At 43.6% G+C, this 22998-nt stretch overlaps 1 protein-coding gene across 2 annotated transcripts in view; it reads left to right on the plus strand.

The window, feature by feature from the left end:
- Positions 1 to 22998, plus strand: part of htt (huntingtin) — a 144627-nt gene that overhangs the window by 40442 nt on the left and 81187 nt on the right. For both annotated transcript variants that reach the window (XM_084591124.1, XM_084591125.1), the window contains exons 19-30: positions 861 to 1009; positions 5572 to 5704; positions 8155 to 8336; positions 9348 to 9454; positions 14434 to 14619; positions 15174 to 15379; positions 17397 to 17520; positions 17578 to 17747; positions 17817 to 17965; positions 18216 to 18352; positions 20973 to 21089; positions 21571 to 21693. In XM_084591124.1, the coding sequence (XP_084447250.1) occupies positions 861 to 1009; positions 5572 to 5704; positions 8155 to 8336; positions 9348 to 9454; positions 14434 to 14619; positions 15174 to 15379; positions 17397 to 17520; positions 17578 to 17747; positions 17817 to 17965; positions 18216 to 18352; positions 20973 to 21089; positions 21571 to 21693 (1783 nt within the window). The remainder of the gene's footprint in view (positions 1 to 860; positions 1010 to 5571; positions 5705 to 8154; positions 8337 to 9347; positions 9455 to 14433; positions 14620 to 15173; positions 15380 to 17396; positions 17521 to 17577; positions 17748 to 17816; positions 17966 to 18215; positions 18353 to 20972; positions 21090 to 21570; positions 21694 to 22998) is intronic.

A 22998-nucleotide genomic window follows, 5' to 3' on the forward strand; every position in this document is an offset into this window, starting at 1 on the left:
TGCCCGAATTACCTGGTGTGAGCCCGCACATGTTCGAATTAATGAGCGTCTGACGCCATAAACTTGCATGAGCGTTATCTGGGACCACACTTTTAGTTCGAAATATCTGAATTTCTGACTTAACAGGGATTGAGTTAATGAGAGTTTACTGTAACAGATTTTTTTGATTCTCTTCCCTTGCTTGAGCATATTTACCTGGAATGCTTTCTGATGATGTCACATTTCTGACCACAATACGATCTAAATTAACTGACTGACATAATACAAAACCTTGACTTCTCATTGAGCTACTCCAAAAATGCGCTTGTTACACATTGACAGATTGAGTACAAATTAACGCCTTTACTGTATCATTGGTTGCTGGCAGATTCTACCATTTATACATGCTGTGTGGTCAGGAATATTGGGTCACATGATGGAGGAGTCGGACAAAATTTATTTTGAAATCCCCCTTCTTGAACTTATGAGGGACATCTGAGAAAACTGAAATGTTTCTACCGGAGAAAAAGACATCTCTGTCCAGCACTCTTTGTGCTGTGTGTAGAGGTAACCCCACATCACATTAATTCTCGACAAAATTTCATCTTTATCTGCCCTCATTTTTGAGAGAGCAGGCTCCAATGTCAATGCAGAAGTCTTTAACTTACTCTTTTCTCTGCACTTCCGCACTGTGCTTAGGAGGATGGTAGATGCAGTCCTTGTTGGAGATGCGTGGGCATCACCTTGCTCTACCAGAGACTAGTACTCCCTTGCCGCACATTGAAGCAGTGTGGGTGCTTCTAGCTAGGATTGCACATCCTAGCATGGGGCTTGGCGCACCAATGAGGTCTCTTCAGTTTTGCGTGCTTTTCCCCGTGCAGTAGTGTGACACCAGAGAGCCCTATGGAAGGAAGTTCAGAGAGTGGAGGCCTCCTTGTGCACCTGGTGGCTCTGTTGGTGGCCTCACCATTGACGCTGGACATTCACGTGCACCAACACTTGCTCACAACAGCTGGTCACTTGCTGGCAGGTGAGTGCTTGCAGACTATTCAAGATTCGTGCTGTGCTGTGTGTAAATGAGCTGACCAGTAGTGTCCTTTGTTCTGGTCCATATATATGTCAAACAAACCTCATTGTAATCACGTATGTTAAGTGCCCCACTCAGTGAAAAATCCAGCTTCATTGTTGACGGCATTGTGAGCGAAAAATCACTAGCATGCCTCAGGCAGGTGGTGTTTGGCAGGGCACCGATTCGCCGGCCGGTTGTGTGCCACTTGGAATACTGATGGGACCTCAACACAGCCTTCCTTTGGACCGCATCCAAGTTTTATTTATTTATTTATTTATACATACTGCAACACTGTTGGACTATCTCATGAGTGGGTGTAAGAAAACAAGAAATAAAAAAAAAGAAAAACAAAACAGTAACGGAGACAATAAGAGCAAAATTACCTGTCGCAAAAAACAAAATGGGGGGGGGAAACTATTCAATAGCCGCGAAAAGCAAGTCTAAAGGAAGAGAACGAGTATGACCAGGAAATGAATTCCAGCATTCAATTAGACATGGAAAGAAGGTGTATTTAAAAGTGTCCGTGTAGGCAAAATAAGGCATTATGTTTAGGCTATGGCAACTTCTTGTTTTAGATGGCATTGCAGGAATTGGGTACGTAATGATTTGAAGAGGTCCGACAAAAAGAGTTAATAATGAAATGCATAGATTTTAAAGGATCAGTCTGGCGAGCCGAGAGCGATTGCAAGCCTAGTGATGAAAATGCTGTGGACGGCAAAAAATCCTTGCCAAACCTGTGATGTATTAAATGAGCGGCCTTCTTCTGGACTGCCTTGATTTGGTTAATTTCACCTTGTTTATGCAGGTTCCTGAAAAGGGAAAACGTATTCAAATAGTGGACAGATTAGTGATTTATATATTAATAGTTTCGTGCCCCTAGGAGTTGCTGTTATGGTGCTACGCTGGTATCCTAACTTTTAAATGCCTTTGAGGTTATTAAAACTGTGCTTTGGCCATGACATGCCGGTTTGAAGACGAGACCAAGGTGTTTGTACTCACTGATGTTATGGATTGGGGTACTGTTAATTTTTATAAGTATACACTGAAGGTACCTTTTTATTAGTGAAAGTCATAACAGTTTTTGGGCATTGTTATTTGCCATGCAGTACACTAAGAGCTAAATGTAGAGAATAATTTTTGAAGCTGTAAATGGTCTTCAGAGCAGGAAATTTTATGTAGCACGCAGTCATCAGCATACAAATGTATGTTAGAGGGGATGTGAAGTAGCAAATCATTGATAAAAGTCGAGAAAAGCAACGGACCCGACACAGAGCCTTGTGGAACTCCTGAGGGCACCTCTGCTACCGGGAACGATTAGAAAGAACACTAGAAATTAATTTAAGAAGGCGGGGATTGTTCAGGATGGGCGTCAGGTTTATACAGCTCAATGAATATTGAGCTGTATCAGTGAATAGTAATCTATTTGATTGCCCGTGTCGAGGTTATAGCAGATGTCATGGGAGAATTCATTAAGCTGTGTCAAAGTACTGGAACCACACCTGAAGTCATGCTGGATATTTGTTAGCAAATTATGTGACTCAAGGTATTCCATAATGTGTTTGTAAATATAATTTTACATGCATGAGGGGTTAAGGAGATAGGTCTATAATTGAATATATTTTACTTGTCACCGGTCTTGAATAAAAGGAGGACTTGGGCCATTTTCCAGGATGAGGGTACTATACAGAAGGCAAGAGATGTGTGAAATATAGCGAGGTAGTGATAGGTCCATTACAAGTAGCGTACCAAAAACGAGTTCGGAATACCATCAGGGCAGCAGACTTCTTATTATCAAGTTTTAACTCTAAGTTTACAACACCTTCTTCAGTAATGTTGGCACGGCACTACAAGGAATGGTGCCTGGAGGATGACGTCACTAAAAAACACGGACTGGAAGTGCTCATTAATTGCACTAGATATAATAAATGGATCATTGGTAGATTCATTGTTAATCACCATCCTAGTAGCTGTCGTATCACATAGTAAAATAGATTTTAAAAATCTTACCATGGTTAGTCTTTAGTAAATCCTGTAGCTGCACTCGGAAGTTAATTTTCAATCAAAGCTCTTCTTGTGCTTTCATGAATCATGTCATTGCTGCCTGATTGTTTGAGCGCTTCGTACGAGGGTGTCGAACCGGAATTTTTCCGGGTGCGGTTCGAGTTCGGTCTCTGCTCCAGAAACACATTCCGTTCTGGTTCAAACCGGTTCAATCGGGTTCAAACGGGTTCAGAAAAAAATACCATGGGTATACTTTTTACTAAACTTTTTTTAAAACTGGGTTTTCTTTCCTCTTCCAGTATATAATTACTGCTGAAAATTCATATAGTAGTCTGTCTATTGTTTTGTCATTTGATATGATGGACTGCACTTGGTTGTACAGACATCAGCAAAATGTTTATTATGAGTGACTGTCGATTAGGGCAGGATGGGGAAAAATAAGGATTATTTTTCTTGGTACATAATCAACTAAAGCTGTCACGCGTCGAAATTAATGTTTCCTGCTGCCCTTTTTAGTAAAGTCATAAAATTTATGAGCGTGAACATGGCAAAGTGTGCCACGCAGTACAATCAGCGCAGCCTAGCGAGCGCTGTCAGGGTATTCATGTGCGAGATAAGCGTGGGTAAGGCTTTTAGATGAGCTAATGCGCTCCCTGCCATCAATGCGGTCTATTGCCTCGTCTGGGCTTGAAGTCTGCATTAGTTTCCTGCAACACATGGCGATAACAGCTCGAGAAAGACGCATGCATATACAGTCGAACCCGGATAATTCGAATTTTGGTTATATCGAACTCACGGAATATCCCTTTGAAAATCCCATATAAAAGTATAGGAAAGCTGCGTCGTATATTGAACTCAATTTTACCAGTCGTTCGATATATCGAACTACGCACCACGCGTTGGACGATGCGCCTTCCCCAAAAACGATCGCATCACCTTCGCCCGTTTGCCTTCATGACGTTTCCAAGCCACGCATGGAAGGAATGAGAGGGCGCAGTTCGGCGACAGCTGGTCTAGGGCAGCTCCATACCCTTTCCCCGATGGCGCGCGCATCTGCGGTGTGATCGTTTGGCATGCGCCAGCACTTGACGTTTGCAAGCCATGTGTGTGAAGGCATGAGAGGGAACCAATGCAGCCGTGGTGTTCGGGAGAGGGGAAAAACGCGATAGAGCAAAGCGCAAGGGTGTGCCTACTCTTCTACCGAGCTTTATCTCTCCTTCCTCTCTCTTTCCCGGTCTTCGTTCGCAGCAGCACGCACTACGTATGTGCGGTCTAGCCAGCTCAGCCCATGGCAGACACTTTCTCCAGTGTGTGTTGTGAACGCTCCGCGCGCGGCGGCTGACTTTTTTTTTTTTTTTTGCGAGAGTCATTTATTGTCGTCGTGCTGAACGTGCGGCGTAGCGCAAGCTATGGCGGCTGCGGACGTTAAAAAGGTGTTTTTTTTTTTTTTTTCGAGAGTCGTTCATTCTTGCATCTATAAATCAACGAAACCACGCTGTCAGCTGCGATCATAACACCGGCTTTTAGCATTGTTCACTTCAAACGGCATTTGCAGCTATTATGCTTTCCAATGATTTTGTGGCAGTGGACTCGGCCTGCCCCATGCGCAGCGTGATAAATCGAGCCAGGCTTGTGCAATCAAGCCATCACGGGCACTCTTTCAAGTTCGCTCCCTGCCACCGCAAGATCTATCAAAAGTATAGTAAAAAAAATAAACACGCCGCGACGTTATCGCTGCACAACATCTTGGCGCGCTGCCAATAAATGAGCTGTGGATGCGATGGCCGAAACGGAAGGATGCGCCACCGAACGCTTTTTTTTTTTTTCTTTTTTTTTTTTCCAAATTCTCGGGGGGCAAAAGTGGGCGTTGAGTTCATTATGCGAGTGGGTTGATTACGCAACAGATACACTATCAGTTTTCACAATGGCAAGTGGCGTCTCAAGGCGATTTCTTTATATCGAATTATCAATATATCGAACTATTTCGCGATCCTCTTCGAGTTCGATATATCCGGGTTCGACTGTATTGCAGTACCATACTTTCCTTCTTTTTTCTTTCTGCATTCCCTTTCATATTGTTAGCTTGCTATTCTAGCAAGCTATAGGCAATAAACCTCCAGTGGCAGTAGCACTGAGCTGATGTCCATTTCTGTCGCCATTCTTGTTCCACCTCATGCTCTTCAAGAAAACACGCACCGACTCGCCCACCAGTAGATTCTACAGGACTTTTCTTGGAATCCAGTCTGTTACATGTAGCGACCATCAGTTATCCTGCCTTCTCATTACATGTCCTTCCCATGCCCATTTCTTCTCCTTGATTTTGACTGAGGATGCTAGTAACTCCCGCTCTGCACACTTTCTGTCTCCTAATGTTGCACCTGTTGTCACTTTCCAGTCCATAGCTCTCTGGATTGTCCCAGAACATCACACACAAGCAGTTGAGTGTTCTTGTGTATGCCAGGTCAAAGACTTCTTCAGGGCGAATTTTACGCATTACCTGTTTATTTGCTGGTGTACTGCAGGGGCCTGCTTTAAATGCATCAGACCTCAGGACATTGAAGCCATGGCAAGCCAGGAATGCGAGGAGCCATGGGCATCTATGCGGGACCGTCACCTCGTACCCCTCTTGGACAAACTGTTTCAGCACACTATGAGGTATTTAGTGCATAAACCTTATCCTCTTTTGCAAGATTTGCATGTCTCACATGAGCTTTTCTAAATATATTTTGTTAAACAAATGCCAAAAAAGTTATTGACACCCCTGATTTAGTGTGCATAAATTATTGGGAAGGAAAAAAAAGAAAATGCTGCAAACACGTCAACCTAGACATAACCACACACAGTATAAACATACTTCGGCAAGAATCGCATTTGGACGGACAATGAATTGTTTGTAAACAGTGTAATATAGGCAGTGAGTGGCTCTAGTGAAACAAAGAATAATGTGACTGGGAGTCCCATTATCCACTGGTAAAAGGGGCTAGCATGTTACACTGCACAATGCATCAATGGTGAACAGGGTCTCATCAGTTTTGGCAGTGTACTACAGCATGTGATGCAGACATGCTTTGTTTAGTTTTATGGCTGAAAAGTGTTGAGCACCGACCAGTAATTGGAACAGAACAGACATTTTGGCCCTGCTACGGGGGGCCCTGTTCTCACTGTTCGCTGCCACTGAGGCTGAGCATAACTGCTGATGATTCCAAGGCTACGGGCATTCATAGCTGTAAGGCTGAGGTCAGTCTGAAGGTGCGATGTTTGGTGATTAGACTCAGTGGTGGCACCACTCTGTGATGTTCCATGCTTCTCAGGAAGTAGGGACGTCAAGTTCTACTGATAACAGTGCTCAGGACCTTAGGAATGCTGAAACTGAAAAAGGCATATCTCACTGTGCCTTAAATTGTTTATTACAGCTCTGTTTTTAGAGCACAGCTTTTATGTGCCCTTTTGTGGGTTGAGCGGTGTTGACCTTGGCCAGACTCAGTGGTGTAACTGGCGGAATGAACGATGAGCGCAGCAGAGGATAAAAGTATGGCAGTGGGGGGAAAAGAGTGTTGGCAATAAAGTGGAGGAAGGGTGTGGCAAAAGCATAAAGAGTGAAGTGGAAGAGGAAGGTACAGCGGAGGTGTGCAAGAGTGCAAGAAGGAAAGTGGAGGAGGAGAGTAGGGGGAGAGGGACGTAATCTGTCACGCTCCCACGGCTCCAGCACCTGCTGCGAAGTGCTCTGGCAGAGCAGAGACACGCTGCCACACTTTAGCACTGCGTGTTTCATATGCAATTGCCCATGGTTCAAGTACCTCAACAGCTGCGCGCAAATTTCGCATCACTGAGCGACACAATTGGCAATCAGTTTTTTTTTTTATCAAGAATTTCAGTTTCGGCATGCTGTTACACCAAAAAAGGGTAAATAAAGCAGCTGCATGGCACATTAATTGCTTTATCATCTGCTGCGAGTGCACACGACTTGTGGCAGTTCTGGTCTTCGTCACTTCTAAATCTTTCTTCAGCTGAACTCGGGCATCGCATACTCTGCGACGGCTGTTAGTGCTGAGGTGGACTTGAATGCGCTCTAATAACTAGTTTTGTATTAGTAGTGCTCATTTAACCGGCCTCATAGTCATCTGTTAGTGTGGTTAATGTGTTGGCTGTCGCGTGACAGAGAGATTCAATAAAGAGCAGCCTCATTTTAAGGAATAAACTGTTCTGATAGAATGTTCCAACTTTGCTCGCTCTTTTTTTGTTTAGGTTCGTGGGGAAACTTTGTGGCGTCTGCATATATGCTGTAATAGAGAAATAACTCAAGCTACTGTCATTCTAGCGGAAATCAAAAAGAAGAAATGGGCATGGGCAGGACATGTAGTCGAAGAGAGGATAACCGATGGTCGCTTGGGGTAACAAACTGGATTCCAAGGGAAGGAAAGCGTAGCAGGGGGCGGCAGAAAGTTAGGTGGGCGGATAGGTTTAGAAGTTCGCAGGGGTCAAGTGGATGCAGCTAGCACAGAACCGGGTTAATTGGAGAAATATGGGAGAGGCCTTCGCCCTGCAGTGGGTATAGTCAGGCTGATAATGATGATGATGAGTCTTTTGTTTGCACACGTGTAATATTCGTTATATTAGGGGCCTTACGGAAAAAGTTAAAAGCTTAATGGAACAAAAGGCAAACAGTTGCATATGACTTCTTTGTGTCAGCCTTTTATAGTTGCTTATACTGGCACTCATCCATTGACATAGTGTACAGTTGAACTGTGTTTAGTTGTACTCGATGTGATTGTTGGAGGCACACATGTACAGCTTTTGAGATTAATTAATTCATAAGCTGCTGCCCTACAGGTGTAGGGGGTCAAGCGTTTTTAGATTCTTTTGGCAGTTCTCATAGCGTTTTGCAGTCGTTGCTATCTTTTCATTCTTTCTGTAGACTAGGCATCGATTCCACAGTCCTGAGTAGACAGGTCAGCATGTAGCTGTTTATCGTACATGAACATTGTGTTATTTGTGATGTATTGTGATTACGTATGACATAAGTGTGAGATTCTCATAACTGTAAATTTGCAGTTCATTTTCACTCTGCCATGGACTGTCTATAACTTCTGCGTTTGTCCTCTTAGGTTGCTGAATGTGTTTGCACATACACTGGAAGAGCAAGCATCGCCATCCCGTGTTGGATTGGGCCTTTCAGGGGGCCCCGCACTCAGTCCAATCCGTCGTCGCAGCAGAGGCCGGGAGGATGCCGCGCTGGCAGGAACAGGCACCGCCACAGTCAGGGGCAGCACAAGCAAGCTTACATCAGGTACTTGTGAAGTGTGCAATGGCATAAGCTCATGTTACCTGCAATTAACTTCTTGTAGGATGCCACCAAGGTCTTGCAAGGAAATGTTGCACTTATAATGCACGTTTGGTTTGTCATGCGTTGCAGATAAAGCCTTTTTATTTTTTTGTTGTAGGCTTGCAAGGTTAGGTTTGGTAATGTCTTTTCCATGTGCAGCAAAATAACCAATTGATGTGTAAGGGCACTGGGGATGTTCCAACTGTCAGGCAAGCAAAATTTGCAACATCATTGATGGTTTTCGGCTCTGTGAGCAGTGAAGGTTATGTAATGCCTCCACATTTTTTCTTCAGGGTGCCAGAATGAGTTTCGTTCCTTGCACTGAGGTATGTAGTAGAAATTGTTGTAGAGTCCCAGATCACTGTTGTAGCACGTGGGAGGCTGTATGTTTTTAAGCAAGACTCCACGGCATCCCACATAGCCAATACAACTCAATAATGAATGGCCAAAGATCTTCATGGCTATGCTACTCCAAATGTGTGGTTTCCCAGATGTTAGCCTAACTAACCATTGCTTATGTGTTGTGGTTGAGAGGGAGCCCAATATGCACGCACACAACGCCATCGCAGCTCTCAGAGAAGCTGTTGGGGATGCCGTGGCAAACATTCCAAAAACATATCTGTTCATTCCGTGCAGCTTGTTCGGGCAGCGTGTAGACACTGTTATTGCTGCTGACGGAGGTTTCATTGAATGATGTTGTCAGTTGTGTGTGTGGCCACTTCTACAAAATGTTGAAAATTTATAAATTATCTATCTTCACTTTCTGTATGTGTTTGCTCGTGGACATAAATTTCTTGTCCAATATCTGCTACACCCTCTATTATTCTGTTGTTTATACTCATAATTCTGCAAACTTGTTTTGTTATTTTTTTTTTGCATTGCTAGATGAATAAGTTGTGTTCTTTGTGTTCAAGTACATTAATACTACTGTGTCTGAAGTTTTCTCACCTGTTTTTTTTTTCTTTTCTCATGAAGAACTCGACAAGACCAGCAAGTCACAAGTGGGTCTAGGCCACTTTGCATCCCTGCCACAGTACATGAAGCTGTATGAAGTCCTCAAGGCAGCCCATTCCAACTACAAGGCATGAACCTTCTGTTTTAATATGCTTGACAGGATGTCTAATTTTCTTTTAGTTCTTTTAAAACAACTTTAGGGTTCTGAGTATTCATTACTTATCATTCTGTGCCTATTATAGTTTTAAATGATGCTCAGTGGTAGAACAGCTGCCTCATTTGTGCCAGACTGCACCAAAAAGAAAGTGCTTCTGCGTGCTTCTACAAAATTGAATTCTTGTTCACTTTTGCACCACACCTGTGCCAAAAGGCCGTCGAAAAACTCCGGCCAAAGTGAAACTGAGGGTGATGCTTTTACATGCTGGCAGCTCACTCCTTTCAAAGGGTGTGGAAATAGTCTAATGATTTGTGCACAGATTCTGCTGTTCAGTTTGAGTTGTACCGGTGTATCTCCATTCAAGTCCCGAACAAATGTCCTGTTGTCATTCCTGCTCCCTGGAATCATGGTCATGTATGGTGGCGTTTCTCAACGGTGATCACCAGCTTACACGACCACACGACTGTCAGCACACAGTAAAAGTGCATGGGCAATGATCTTAGGAAACTCATCACCAGCCGTTGTCAGGGCTGCCGTGCCTGCTTTGCATTTGTGGATCGAAAAATGGAAGGGCAGCAACTGAACTGTCAGTGCTCCTGTAGTTAAAGATTTCGGCGCAGTGCACACTCTGGTAGTTAATAGTCCATTCTCATGCTACCTGTAGCTTGCCCATGAAAACAACCGTCAACACAAGGGAGCTGGGGTGCATATAGCAAAGTTTTTTTATGACATGGAGCTGTTTGCATCCTGGTGGGAATACACACAAGTGTAGGGAATGTTTGTTAATCACAGATATATCAAATTGAATTGATGCATACTGCCATTTCCAAACGCATGCTCATGAGAAGGACCACCATGTATAGTACTGCCCAAGTTGACAGGAGCAGCATTTATGATCGAACCCCCTTTAACCAAGCCTGCAGTCCATGTCACCAGCCAAACACCACCTGCCAGAAGCATGCTCGTAATTTTTTTGTACCATCCTCCATACACGCCACCGGCTTTTCTCGTATTGGGGCTACTAATACTTTTGCATTAAAAATTATATGGTAAAAGTTCTTTGCTTGCTCCTGCAGTCTGAAACTTAAAAGCACAAGGTAAGGTCAGAATCAAACACCCAGTAGAGGAGGGCGCTCAAATCTTATCAGATCTGCGTGTGTTTACAATGCAGGGGGATTTTATCATGACCATGACACATGAACTGCAACTCACAAGCAGCGCTTTTTTTTAGCATTCTTTCTTTATTTCCCCTTCTCTGTTACATGCAGTTCATTTCAAATTGTCCTACCACAGTGGTTCTGTAGTTAGAGCATTTGGCTACTGAACCAAAAGACTCAGGTTTGAACCCGACCGCATTTCGATGGAGGCAAAATACAAGGTGCCCAAGTACTGTGCAATGCCTGAAGAACTGCAGTGTATACTGAAGAACCCTAGATGGTCAAAATTGTCTGAAGCTCTCTGCTACAGCATCCCTTTAGCCTTAGTCACTTTGGAGCATTAAACTCTATAAACCAATAATAAACCATCATTTCAAATCAAAATTATCAATTATGATGACACTGTACAGAAATAGTAGGGTTTTAACCTAGTTAAACCGAAAAGGATGTGCGAAAGCTTTTGCTTGCTTTCCACAATAAATTTCTGGTTTCAAACCTGCTCCGCTCTGACAGGTCTTTTTCTTCTCCAAAACTGGGATACCGAAAAGGCGTAGAACCAAAATGCACCAAGTAGCCTATTCCAGATGAAGTCTGCTCATACATCACCGTAGCTCCCATGCCGCGAAATATGCATCCTACATACCACACAGACCAACACCAGGCAAGATTCGGGCTCTTGGCAAAAGCGCACGGAACAAATCCAGAAACCAGATACACTGGCGCACCAAGATACTCGGGAACACAAGCCCACTCTATTAGTGTCATAGATTCTACATTTACAAAACAGTCATCTTTCGGGTAGTTAGGTCAGTATGTTTGCAAGACCGTATACTGTACCTGGAAGGGACTGGCATCATGATAGCATCCTTTTCACATTTTCCTTTCACATCCAGCCTTTAGTTGCATTTCTGTCTGTTACCATTGCTATTTCGCCTAGCATTTTTACTTCATTCATAGTCGCCCATCTTCAGTGCTATGCACATGTTTTTCTAGGTGCGTAGCTTTCGCATCTTCTACCCAGCTATGGCTAGAGCACTACACACTGTACTCGCTCCTAATGTGAGTCGGAAAACTGCCTTTGCCATGCTGATAACAAGCAGATAGACATTTGCATATATCTGCCCATGCCGATCCACACATATAGTAACAATAGGAACCTGGTGGCCATGGCAGCACAACAGAGACAGCCTATGCAGGACTACTTTATCCTGGTTCACATCTTATCATCCCAATCATATGCGTAGTCCAAGTATGATAATGTTTCTAAATAGCTATGCGAGCACCTAAAATTTGGGCCACTCAGCAATGCATGAAAAAGGGTTCCTCTGCTGCACTAGGCACGTACGTGCAGTATACTGGGCAGTATGCACAGCATATACTGGGCATTGAGGCATTGCATATTTGAGACAGTTGCATGGCCATCCTAGTAAAACAGGTGCTGTCGATCACATTGGCAGAGAAGTTAACTTCTGAGTGCATGTAGCACTTACTTTTGTTGTTCAGAAATTTGTAATGTGCCAGTAAAATTTCTGTTGCTTGATATTGGCCTGATATTTCACTCGTTTTTATTTTATTTAAAGGGGTAAAGACACCAAATTTCTGTGCTCTGTTTTGGTGTTGTAAATAGCGCGTGGCGATTCTATAAGCATAGAGCACGGTGTTAGAAGCCCAAAATCACATTACATTATTTATTCTCGTATTATTAGTATGCAGCAGCGGTTTCGGTTCGTAGTTGTCAGGTTTTTACTTGATGTGAAAAAACAGAAGACGTAACATTGAAATGTCACGTGGGCCGAAAACTCGTGACGTCAACGAGTAGGCGCGTCGTCTGCTCTGTTTGCAGTGTGACTACGCCATATGCTTTCATGGCGAAGTCCCGCTGCGGGAAGGGTTGGTCAACTGCATCCGTAAACATGATGTTTGCATTGTTTTGGCGATCTTGTCACGCCACGCCAACACGAACTATTTAGAAACATGCCGTTGTCACCTGCAAACAGCTGTCGCCAACTTGCTCTCCGACAACTTGTTGCTCGTAGCAGTGCCAGTGTCGGCCGCTCGCTTCGCTACAATTTTGCCCAAATTCCAACGCTACAGTATGTGAGTGGCTGGGAAAAAATAAAAAGTGGGAGAGGCTTTGAGTATGGAAGAATCGCATGTTAAATCTGCCGAATATATAGTTTGAATTGCACTGATCAAGGCACCGCTTTCGTGCGTCGTTTTGAGCGCCACTTCATGCGTGCGAATCTCGTGATTTTTGAGAGAAAATTAAAAAATTTTAGCAAATGAAAATGAGCATCGAGTATAGTTTTAGAAACCGTGAACTGAAATTGACACTTGCTTACATTTCAGAATGCGCGTACAATCGCCACGAAACGCTGGTGTGACCCCGGTGCGCCGAGCAATGCTGCAAGCAGCCCGGAACAGTCGTCAACGCTACTTGTGGAGAGCAAATTAGGCCGATTGAGGACAGTCGCCATACACACGTTTTATCGAGCTTATTTTATTAGGAGATAGGCGTCCTATAGTAAAGCGTTGACGAAAGACGAACCTTTATTACAGCGTTGTGTCACTGACCCGTTCCGAAGTGGCGTCTGGCGAAACTGGCTAGGCCTAGCGACGAGTGGGGCAGGCAGAGAGCAGCTCAGTTCGTCGCCTGGCGTGCCTGGAGGAGGCGCCGTTGCTGAAGGCTCCTCACTTGTGCAGGCATGCTACTGTTGCACGAGTATATCAGCAGTCCTAATAACATTTGTCTTTTCTGGTACAAAGCTAAGGAGTGCTCACTGCCTTGATCATTGCTACGCCACCGGCTACTCCAGTCTCGGCTACGGCGACCGACAACACCGTCCGCTGACCATTGCCGCGCCGTCGGCGGCAGACTTCACAAATTTCAGTGAATGAATATTACTATCAAGCATAATTTAGATACACTGAGCCCTCGTTCTGTCTGTCAGAACGCTGCCACGCAGGTATATGTACGGGACGGGTGCAATAGAACAGCCGAAACAAGCTGACCAGAGGCATCGTTTCTTACGTCAGAAAACTGCGCGATGACGTCACAAATACTTAGTTATGGCTTTTTCAGGGAACCTACGTCACTGTCAATGCGCTAGCGATGGGTCCGGAATGCGAGAGGACGCATTTTCACGAACTTTAAAAAAAAAATTAAAATATTTTTTTGCCTCCCTTGCGTCTACTGCTTGACTGAGATGGTCTTCAAATACAAAGGAAGTGCGTGACAAGCTTTGCACAACCTTGTAATTTGATGTCTCTACCCCTTTAAAGGCCATTCAGTACTTGCATGCCCTAAAAAAGGAAAATTTACTCACTCCTATGCATACCAGCTAAGAATATTCGCCTTACTTCATTTCTCCTAAGCGCATAGCTTTTTCTTTAAAAAAAGAAAGAAAAAAAAAAAACATTTGGTTCAAGTTGGCTAGCACGATCACTGACCGATTTTTTTAGGTCTGCAGGATACAGGAAATGGTTCAAATTGTAATCCAACAGGTCCGAAAAATATGTGAACTGAAAAATAAATAAATAAATAAAAAATCACTTTTGCACGAAAAAAGCTTGTCAAGATAAAATAGTATAGAATGATTTCTGAGGTTTTGTTGAGAGAAATATAAAGGGGAGTTTATGAATGCAGGGACTGAAAAAATGCAATGTTAGCTGGCCTGCATTATGCAACAGCTGTGTGGGGCCCATGGGAAAAACAAAAAAAAAAAAAAGAAAAAAAAGAACACATAGGCCCATTTTTGCCTTTTGAGCTAAAATGTATTTCTCTTGTTCACAGGTGTCTCTGGACACCGCCGGTAGTGAGAAGTTTTTGGGCCTCTTGAAGGCAGTCCTAATCACCATGGGCCAGATTCTGGAAGTAGCCCAGCTCCAAGATGTCAACCGGCATGTGGAAGAATTGCTGGGCTACTTGCGTCTTTCCATGACTGTTGAGCCCCTCACGACAGTCCAGTGTGTCCGGCAGGTCAGTCTCGTATATGTTCTCTATGCTAGGGCATGGTTTTCATTTTCCTTGACACAGTTAGCAGCAGTTTTCTATACCCTGAGGTGGCAGGTTTTCTCCCCACAGGGTTTTGATGATGGATAAATGCAGAAATACCAGTTTGCAGTGACAAAGGTATAAGGAACTGCTTAGACATGGATTCACACAGAGCTATTTACAGCATGGCAGTCTCTTGTAGCATGCAGCAGCTATTATTAATCACCATGAATTGTTACTTTTATTCCTTACTGCTCGTGCTTGATTTACTGTTTACAGTATTGTAATTGCCAAGTGCTCATCATCCTTGTGTTACCTGACATGAAGCTTTCACCCTGGCTGTGATTGACCATGCACTGTATCTCTCGTTTTATTAACCTTTTTTTTTTTTTTTTTTTATTCTTAAGTTGACAGCTTGAACTTTTCTTCTCGAGTTTGCTTCATCCTTTGTCGACATGCTTTGCTTTGCACTGACAGTGTAGCGCAAATGTATCCCTCCTGTATAGTGCATACAGTTTCCTTTTGGTTGCACCGTGCAGCTTCTCAAGGCATTGTTCGGGACTAATCTGACCAGCTTGTGGGAGGGCTGTGCAAACAATGACTCACTGAGCGCCGTGCTGTCAGCACCTTCTACCGGCCTCTACCACAACTGCTGCTCATATCCTTATGCCTGCCTGTCAAAACTGTTGGCCAGCTACAGTTCACGATCACCGCTCCTCACTGCAGATGCTACAACTTTGGGAAGGTGAGGGCAAAGCTATTGACACAAGTATGCAAGGCCATTTTTGACCAGCTTATCCAAATACTCATGGTGATGGGGCAATGAGTGGTTTTCACATGCACCGAAGGCGTTAATGTTTTCGCTCTCATGCATGTGCGCATTAGGTGTTATGTTCCCAACTTATTAATATGCCTGAAATTTGGAGGAGTCACATAAGCATATAAGCTTTGTTCAGATCTTTCAAGTTATAGCAGAGCAAAAGAAAGAGAAAAAAAATGTTCTATCCTTCTACTATACGGAACAGTTAAAATCTGAAAGTGTCGAAAAATTTCCAAAAAGAATTGTTGTGCAACAACGCACAACATTAAAAAGTGAAGGAAAATTTTTTTTTTAATGCAATTGATAGTGCAGAAATAGGTATAGACCTCGTTTAGAAAACTTCTAGCATGTACAGAACATTGGGCTGCTGTGTGCATGGGCCAGCAAATGAAAAGAGGGGCAGTAGAAGTGTTGGCATCATATTTGCTTCAGTCAAAATACCGTGTTTTGACTTCCCTGTGCAAACAATGGCATGAGAATTGCGTCTGGTGGTGTACCATACAATGATTATGAAAGTGAACTTGTGGTAATGGCTGTATTGGCTTTCTTGTGTATGCAAGTAGGTAAGATGCTTATGCATGCAGTTTCATATAACTCTGTCTGAGGTGGATGGCTAATTGCCTGATTTTGTTTAACTTGTCTAAATCTGCAGTCACTTCCACATTCTATTGCTCTTGAACTAATAGGAGTGTAGTAATGCTGTAGGTAAATTGCTGATGAGGAGTTGGTTGTAAACATGAAGCTGTGTGCAGTTGTCTATTTATTTTAATGGTGTGCTTAACTTAGAGGGTTATCTCAATTCATTTTCTCATAAAGTTGAACTTTCTGCAGAAGAACAACTATCTGAAATTTGTTCTTTGAAGCATGCAAGGTAGCCTTGAACAAGTGGCATATTATTCTAAACATTTTCTCATAAAGTTGACCTTTCTACAGCAGAAGAACTATTTCAAAATTGGGTCGACCTCTTTGCGGCATGCAGGGTAGCGTTGAACAAGCGGCGTGCCATGCATCAGAAAGGCTAGTTAATATGCATTAAGAAATTCTAATTGTGCACTGTTATCCCCGCTCATTCAGGCTGGCGTTTGCTTTATGTGAGTGGTAGGCATACACCACGAGAGCAACTTCAGATAAAACATTCTAGTGGGCACTTTGGATCACTCAACTGCGATGAGGCAAAAACCTCTATCGTGCGGTAGTCCAAAGCCCTCCACTATGGCACCTCTTTCTCTCTGTTTTCATCCCCACCTTCGTGATGACGCGATAGCGTAAGCTACCAGCCAACATATAAAGCCCCGCTTTAACCGAGCCATATGGACGGGCCTGCATGGCCTAGGGATAACGTGAATGCAAGAGTCTTGGCAGGCTGATTCTGATAGCACCCTCCCATATGAAAGGAGAGGCCCGAGTTGGCAGCTCCTGCCAAACGTAAAGTCTGAAAGCCCTACGTCCAGTTAGTGCTCGGCCATGTCAGCTGCCAGCTACCGCCTCTCACGTAACGAAAGCATTACAGACGGATGGACGAACACAATCCGTGAGCATGAGCCATTAAAGGCTATCGCCTTAATAATCTCGAGGGCTTGCGTGTACCACAGATTCTGAAACTACACGGCCATGCAGCTTTGCCACAAGCCATTTTGGCTGCGCTTAAGTGTGGAAGGCAGGGAGGACCATAGTTTCGCTTTTGATTTCCGCTAGCATCCTAACACGTGAAGTAAATTTATTGCGTTGAGTTGCATGCACACCGCAATGCCATCCCTTGGGAAACTACAAAACAAACTTCATCGGCAGGGTGAAGCGCAATGTATGCACAGCACATCCTCACAATTATTACTTTTTTTCCTGGGCTCGATCTTTTGATTAATGCAGACATTTTTTTCCTGATGACTTCGAATTAACTAGGATTTAGTGCACCTTTCTTGAAATCACATTTCTTGCTTTGCAGCTGGCTGAGTTGGATGAGGAGAGGCTGTGAAAAAAAGATCTCAGCCTTGCTGAAGCCAAGCAACAAGAGAGGCAAAGCAGCACTGGCTGCACACATTCGCCTCTTTGAACCTGTGGTGCTTCAGGTAAGGGTAACAACAAGTTGGTGGCTGTTGAAATATGCTCTCTCTCTCTGTATTCAGGCACTGAAGCAGTACACCGTGTCAAGCAGCTCCCATCTTCAGGCCAGCGTTCTCGACTTGTTGGCTCAGCTGGTTCACCTCAGGGTGAACTACTGCCTGCTGGACTCCGACCAGATATTTATAGGCTTTGTCATCAAGCAGTTTGAGTTCATTGAGGAAGGCCAGATCCAGTACGTCTAACATTTGCTTTCTCATGTGCACTGCTTGTCGTGCTGACTGCTGTTGTCGCCTCATTGCAGAAATGCTGAAGTGCTCATTCCGCAAATCTTCTACTTCTTGGTACTGCTGTCGTATGAGCGTTACCATTCCAAGCCCGTCATCAGCATGCCTGAAATCATACAGCTCTGTGACCGTCTGATGGCTAGTGGCCAGCCACCGGACAGATATGGTGAGACCGAGCTCTTACAGAGGACACAAGCATGCATACACTGGCCACTATAGTTGTGGGGCTTTGCCAAGTTGTTTTTGAGCAGCAGGTTAAAGAACAGATTGCAGGCAAAGAAACCACATTGACGAACAAACGTTGACATTAAAAAGTTTGTTTCAACACTAAACACTCTTCTATCTTTTTAGAGTATCTTAAATGCATTTTGAGTTCAGGCTCATGGCTTTGTTAATTTTAGTCCTTTAATTTCCAGTTATCCCAGCACTGCAGGCGATAGTGGAGGATCTGTTCTTATTACCTAGTGCAAACAGGACAGACTCACGCAAGGAGCTGGAGACTCAGCGAGAGGTGGTTGTTTCAGTCCTGCTGAGGCTTATTCAGTACCCTGAGGTATGTGGCTCTAATGGTTTCATCAGACATCATGTGTGGCATTCACTTATCGTCAAATGAATGCATGTTTACATTTTTTGAATGTTGCATGTTTACATCACTGGTGTTTTGTAGTTTCTTTTTTTGTTGTGCTGTAGATGAGTGGAATGTTTTTTATTTTCAGTCAGAGTAATCATTTGTTGCCATGCTTGCTGTATGAAATTCGCTTTAACAACCACTTGTCTTGCAAAGTTTTCTATTCATTGGTCAATTACAATGTGGCTGTTGCGGACAAAGATACTAAATATATATTGCTATGCACGAGATTAATGGGGCTCTGTGGGAGGTTAAAGTATGGCTACCATAGGCGTGTTGCTTGGCTGTAGTACTGCAGCTATGGAAAGTGAGGTTTGTGTGTGAGGCTCCACAAAAGACTATGCTGACACACAAAACCGTACTGTCAAGAAGGCACATGTCTGCTTGGAAATGTACCGTATCAAGAAATATGGCAGTAGATGTATTAGCAACCTGTCTTTATCGCTTTTTGTCGCTGAATTCGAGTTTTTATAAGTGTCATTAATTTAGTTGTTTATTTTTTTATACCTATGTTCTGATTTTCTTGCAGTTTTTAGCTTCCACATACCTTCTTCGATGCTCGTTATCATCCCCCATTGTATCTCTCCCATCCTTCTAACCTCGGTTCCTTCCCGTATTAAGGTTTCTGTCTTCCATCAATAAAATTCAGCTGACAGTCAGTGCTTGTGCCTTGTCATAAACCTTGTCTCGTTCTGTGGCCGCATGTGTTAGCTCTGTTACTTGTTATAGTTTCAGAATGCGCGAACTCACCCGGAAAGAAGTTTTAATTAAATTGTTCATAACTTCACATCAAACTAGAACCTGAATGGCAATTGAGTTGAATTTTCATGTTCTCTAACTGTATAAAGTAAAAAAAAGAGTTGTGCCAGTGCTGTGCAACAATTTTAGTAGCCATTGAGAGGTTTGGTAATGTTCTGCCAATCAAATGCTTACTCCCCATTGTTGCCATTTATTGTGTACAGTCATGGGCAACCTAGCCAAATATGAAGGAGCGAAGACCAGTAACTGCTTGTGGCTCTGGGTAGCCATGAAAACGTAAACCAACCAAATGATACAAGGAGACAAGGTGCTGGTCTGCACTTTCATGCGAGTGTTTTTCGCTCGATCAGTTGATGTTAACACTTTCCTGTCCGTGGGAAAAGGGGTGCTTTTTGGGTGGTGTCATTAATATTTTTTTTTCTTTAAGAAAACTTGCTTGATACAGGAGTGTCTAGTATCAAATTTTAGAGGAGGAATGTATCTTTACAATAGTATCAGTGACGATCCATATATTTATTTTACAAGTGAAGAAAAAAAGAATCAGAAAAAAATTGTGGTTAAAAAAGAGCACACAAAAGTATCAAAGTTCCTTATTACAAATAAAACAAAAATTTTCAAAATATACGTTTTTTACAACAGGGATCAATGCAACACTGCAGCAAATTCTAGCTTTCTGTATACAGTATTCGCTGCGTTGGGAAAGAAAACAGTAGTCGAGGTCGACTACGCTGAGGTCGACCCCTGGCCGTCCTTTAGCGAACAACACGACTCCCTGCGCTGCCGGCGGCAAGTAATACTTCCCAAAAGACGTCACCCCGCAGATATCAGTTGTGACCTTCAGAACAGTGATCTCTTCCGATCAGCACGCAGCAAAAGCGGAAATTTTTGGGGGAGCGAACGTGAAATTTATGAAGGCATGGCTGTCCACCTTTCGAGTCGGTTTGACGTAGTTTCGCTATCAGTGCTAAAGTCTGAAGAGCTGAATTCGTCGGAATTCGAGTCATCACTGCTGCTGTTCGCATCCAAAAACGACCTCTTTGATGCTTCAATTTCCGCATAACTGCGCGGAAGCAGGAGCGCGCAATGTCAACACTATGATGTAAACAAGGAGCGCCGATCACCCGACTCCAGAGACCATCTGGATGGGCCCGGCACGGCGGAAAAATTAAATCAAAAGCAAAACTGAAAGAAAGGTTCCTCTATTTCCCTTTGGATGGCGCCACTTGTCAAGGAGCGCTTCGAAAGCGAGAAAATTCGAATCGTGAAACCATCGATAGTGGGCTATCGATGGGAATAGGCGCGGACAGGAAAGGGCTATGTCAAAGGTGCATTGCACCATTAAGGGTTGTCGCTCCACCATTTCAGCGTAAGTTTTAAGCGATAGTGCATTTGCAGTCAGCCCATAGCATTAGCTGTAAAAGCTGAAAAACACTTTTAATCAGTTCTGAAGGTTTCTTGGTTACTGCTTAATGTAGGCAAGGGCATGTGCTTATTCAGTGCGCTCATAAAGATGGGCTGGGATCCATTCTGAAAGGACCTGATATTGGATTGGCCGCACATTGTGCATTGAAGGGCATTCCTGAAGATGGCCAGATATGAAATACGTGAAGGCACATGGAGCATTCTGGTGCCATATTGTACTCTAGAGCTTAGTATCTTGGTATCATGGTGGTATCTCTTTGAAGGGACCGTATTGCTTTGACCATATTGCTGTTATATGCTTCTGCTACAGTAGATGTGGGAATATTTTTATGTTGATGTGGCATTGTAGTATGTGTATGTGTAGGTATTGGAGCTCCTCTTGGCAGTGGTTCACCACAGCTACCAGGAAGGAGAGGACAGGTGGAAAAAATTCTCCAGACAGCTGATTGACGTCATCTTGCCACTGATGTCACGCACACAGGTGCTGCCCTCTTATTTTTCTTTTTGTTCATGCATGAAAGTTTTCTTTTAATCTGCAAATGAGCCAACTTTTTTCTGAAGACTTTCTTCTAAAGAGTGCAAGAAATGCTTACCTGTCAGGTGTTTCTGACACACATTCACATTTGTTTTTCCTTGTTCCTGTTTGTATCTTTTTCTTTTGCTTAAGTATTAGAGTTGTTCTCACTGTTCCTTTGTCATAAAGTAGGCTGTAGGCAGGTCGTATATATAAATATATATTTTTTCTTTTTGTAGCTAATCCTGATGCATGTTCCCCTGTTATGCCTTTCTTTACATTGTAATTTGCAATTGTGTGATGAACACGATGCCTTTTGGGAAAAAAACGAGACACCGTTACTCCACACCTTCAAAAGATCTGTTGTACAATGAGGCATTCTTTTTTCTTTCTTTCTTTCTTTTTTTTTGTGCTTGGTGCCTAATTGTTTGTATTTTGTCATTCTCAGGTCCACTTGGACACCAGGCATTCACTCTGTGTCCTGCAGAGGCTTTTTGACTCTGTGTCGCCAAGTGTGTTTCGACCTGTTGACATTTTGCTCAAGGCTCTCTTCGTTTGCCCTATGGATCCAGTAAGCAGCATTTGTTCACTACAGTAAAAGCTCATTAATTCGAACTTCACGGGACCGGGAGAAAATTTTGAATTATCGAATGGTCTCGAAAAAACTGACAAGAACCAGTTGCATTAACGATAAATGTGATAACTGTAGCGTATTTACTTGCATAATGAACCCACCCAACCTGGACTTTTGCCTAAGAATTGGAAAAAACAAACTAAAAAAAAGGCGTCAGTCGTTAGCGCTTCCCTGCCCTGAGCGGTCCACATTTCTTGGCAGTGCGCCAAGATGCTGCCCAATAATAACATCATGGTGTATTTACTTTTTGACATTAGCTCTAGCAAGGGGGAGGCGAACTTGGCAGAGTGCCAGTGCTTGCCTGGTTGTGCAAGCCTTGTTTTCAGTATGTTGGCCATGGGCGATTGGGGGGGCGCTGTCGACTAGACTGCTAGTGCAGTAGCAGCAAATGCCTTTTGAAGTGAATAATGCTAAAAAGCCAGCGTCTGTCTCGTTCTGGTCTCATGATCCCGGCTGACCGCTTGCTGCAGTTGACCACTGATGGGTGGAAGACTCTAGCAAAAAAAAAAAAAAAAAGTTTTTTCTTGGCATACATAGCCTTTCACTGGTGCTGGCTGAGACGGCGCTGACAGTACTTATCCGCAACAGGGCTCGAATTAAGGAATATTTAGTGGCGAGATTCGGAGGTGCACAGAAGAGAGAGCAGGCAGCTGCCACTGTGGCCGCCAACCCCTACCCTCCTGCTTCACCGGCCCCCGCGCCGGTAACGAAGCCATTTACCCACACCTGGTTCCATCACTCTTTCGCGGAGGTGGCTTTTTTTTTTTTTTTTCCCCCACGTGCTGTGTGCCAAGCTGCCCAGGCGCTGCTGCGCGTAGTTCGAATTATCCGTTGCGGAACCGTCTCACGTTCAAATTGACGGGCTTTTTTATACACAGATTTCTATAGGGCTTGGCCGGACCAAGTAGTGTAGTTCGAATTATCCAAAAATTTGAATTATCGAGGTTCGAATTAACAAGTTTTCACTGTATTTAGCATATGGACATCTAAGAACAGCAGCTACATTCGGGTACTTTCTTTTGGATGTGTAGCACTAGGATTGTTGCTATAGCACATGGCGAGTATCTAGAATGTGCCTGGTGTAGTCATGTGATGTAGGCAGGCCTGAGCTTATGGGGACCTCAGAGTGGGTGTTTTGATAAAGGAGGTTGAAAGGAGCATGCTATCATTGTCTCACTTTTTCACCTCAGAGGAGAGCATTCTGTGGCATTGGTGGCATTGATTTGAGTAGAAAAACAACAA

Source organism: Amblyomma maculatum, chromosome 1 (assembly GCF_055883805.1).
Source record: "Amblyomma maculatum isolate TAMU_Amacu chromosome 1, ASM5588380v1, whole genome shotgun sequence".
Lineage (NCBI taxonomy): Eukaryota > Metazoa > Arthropoda > Arachnida > Ixodida > Ixodidae > Amblyomma > Amblyomma maculatum.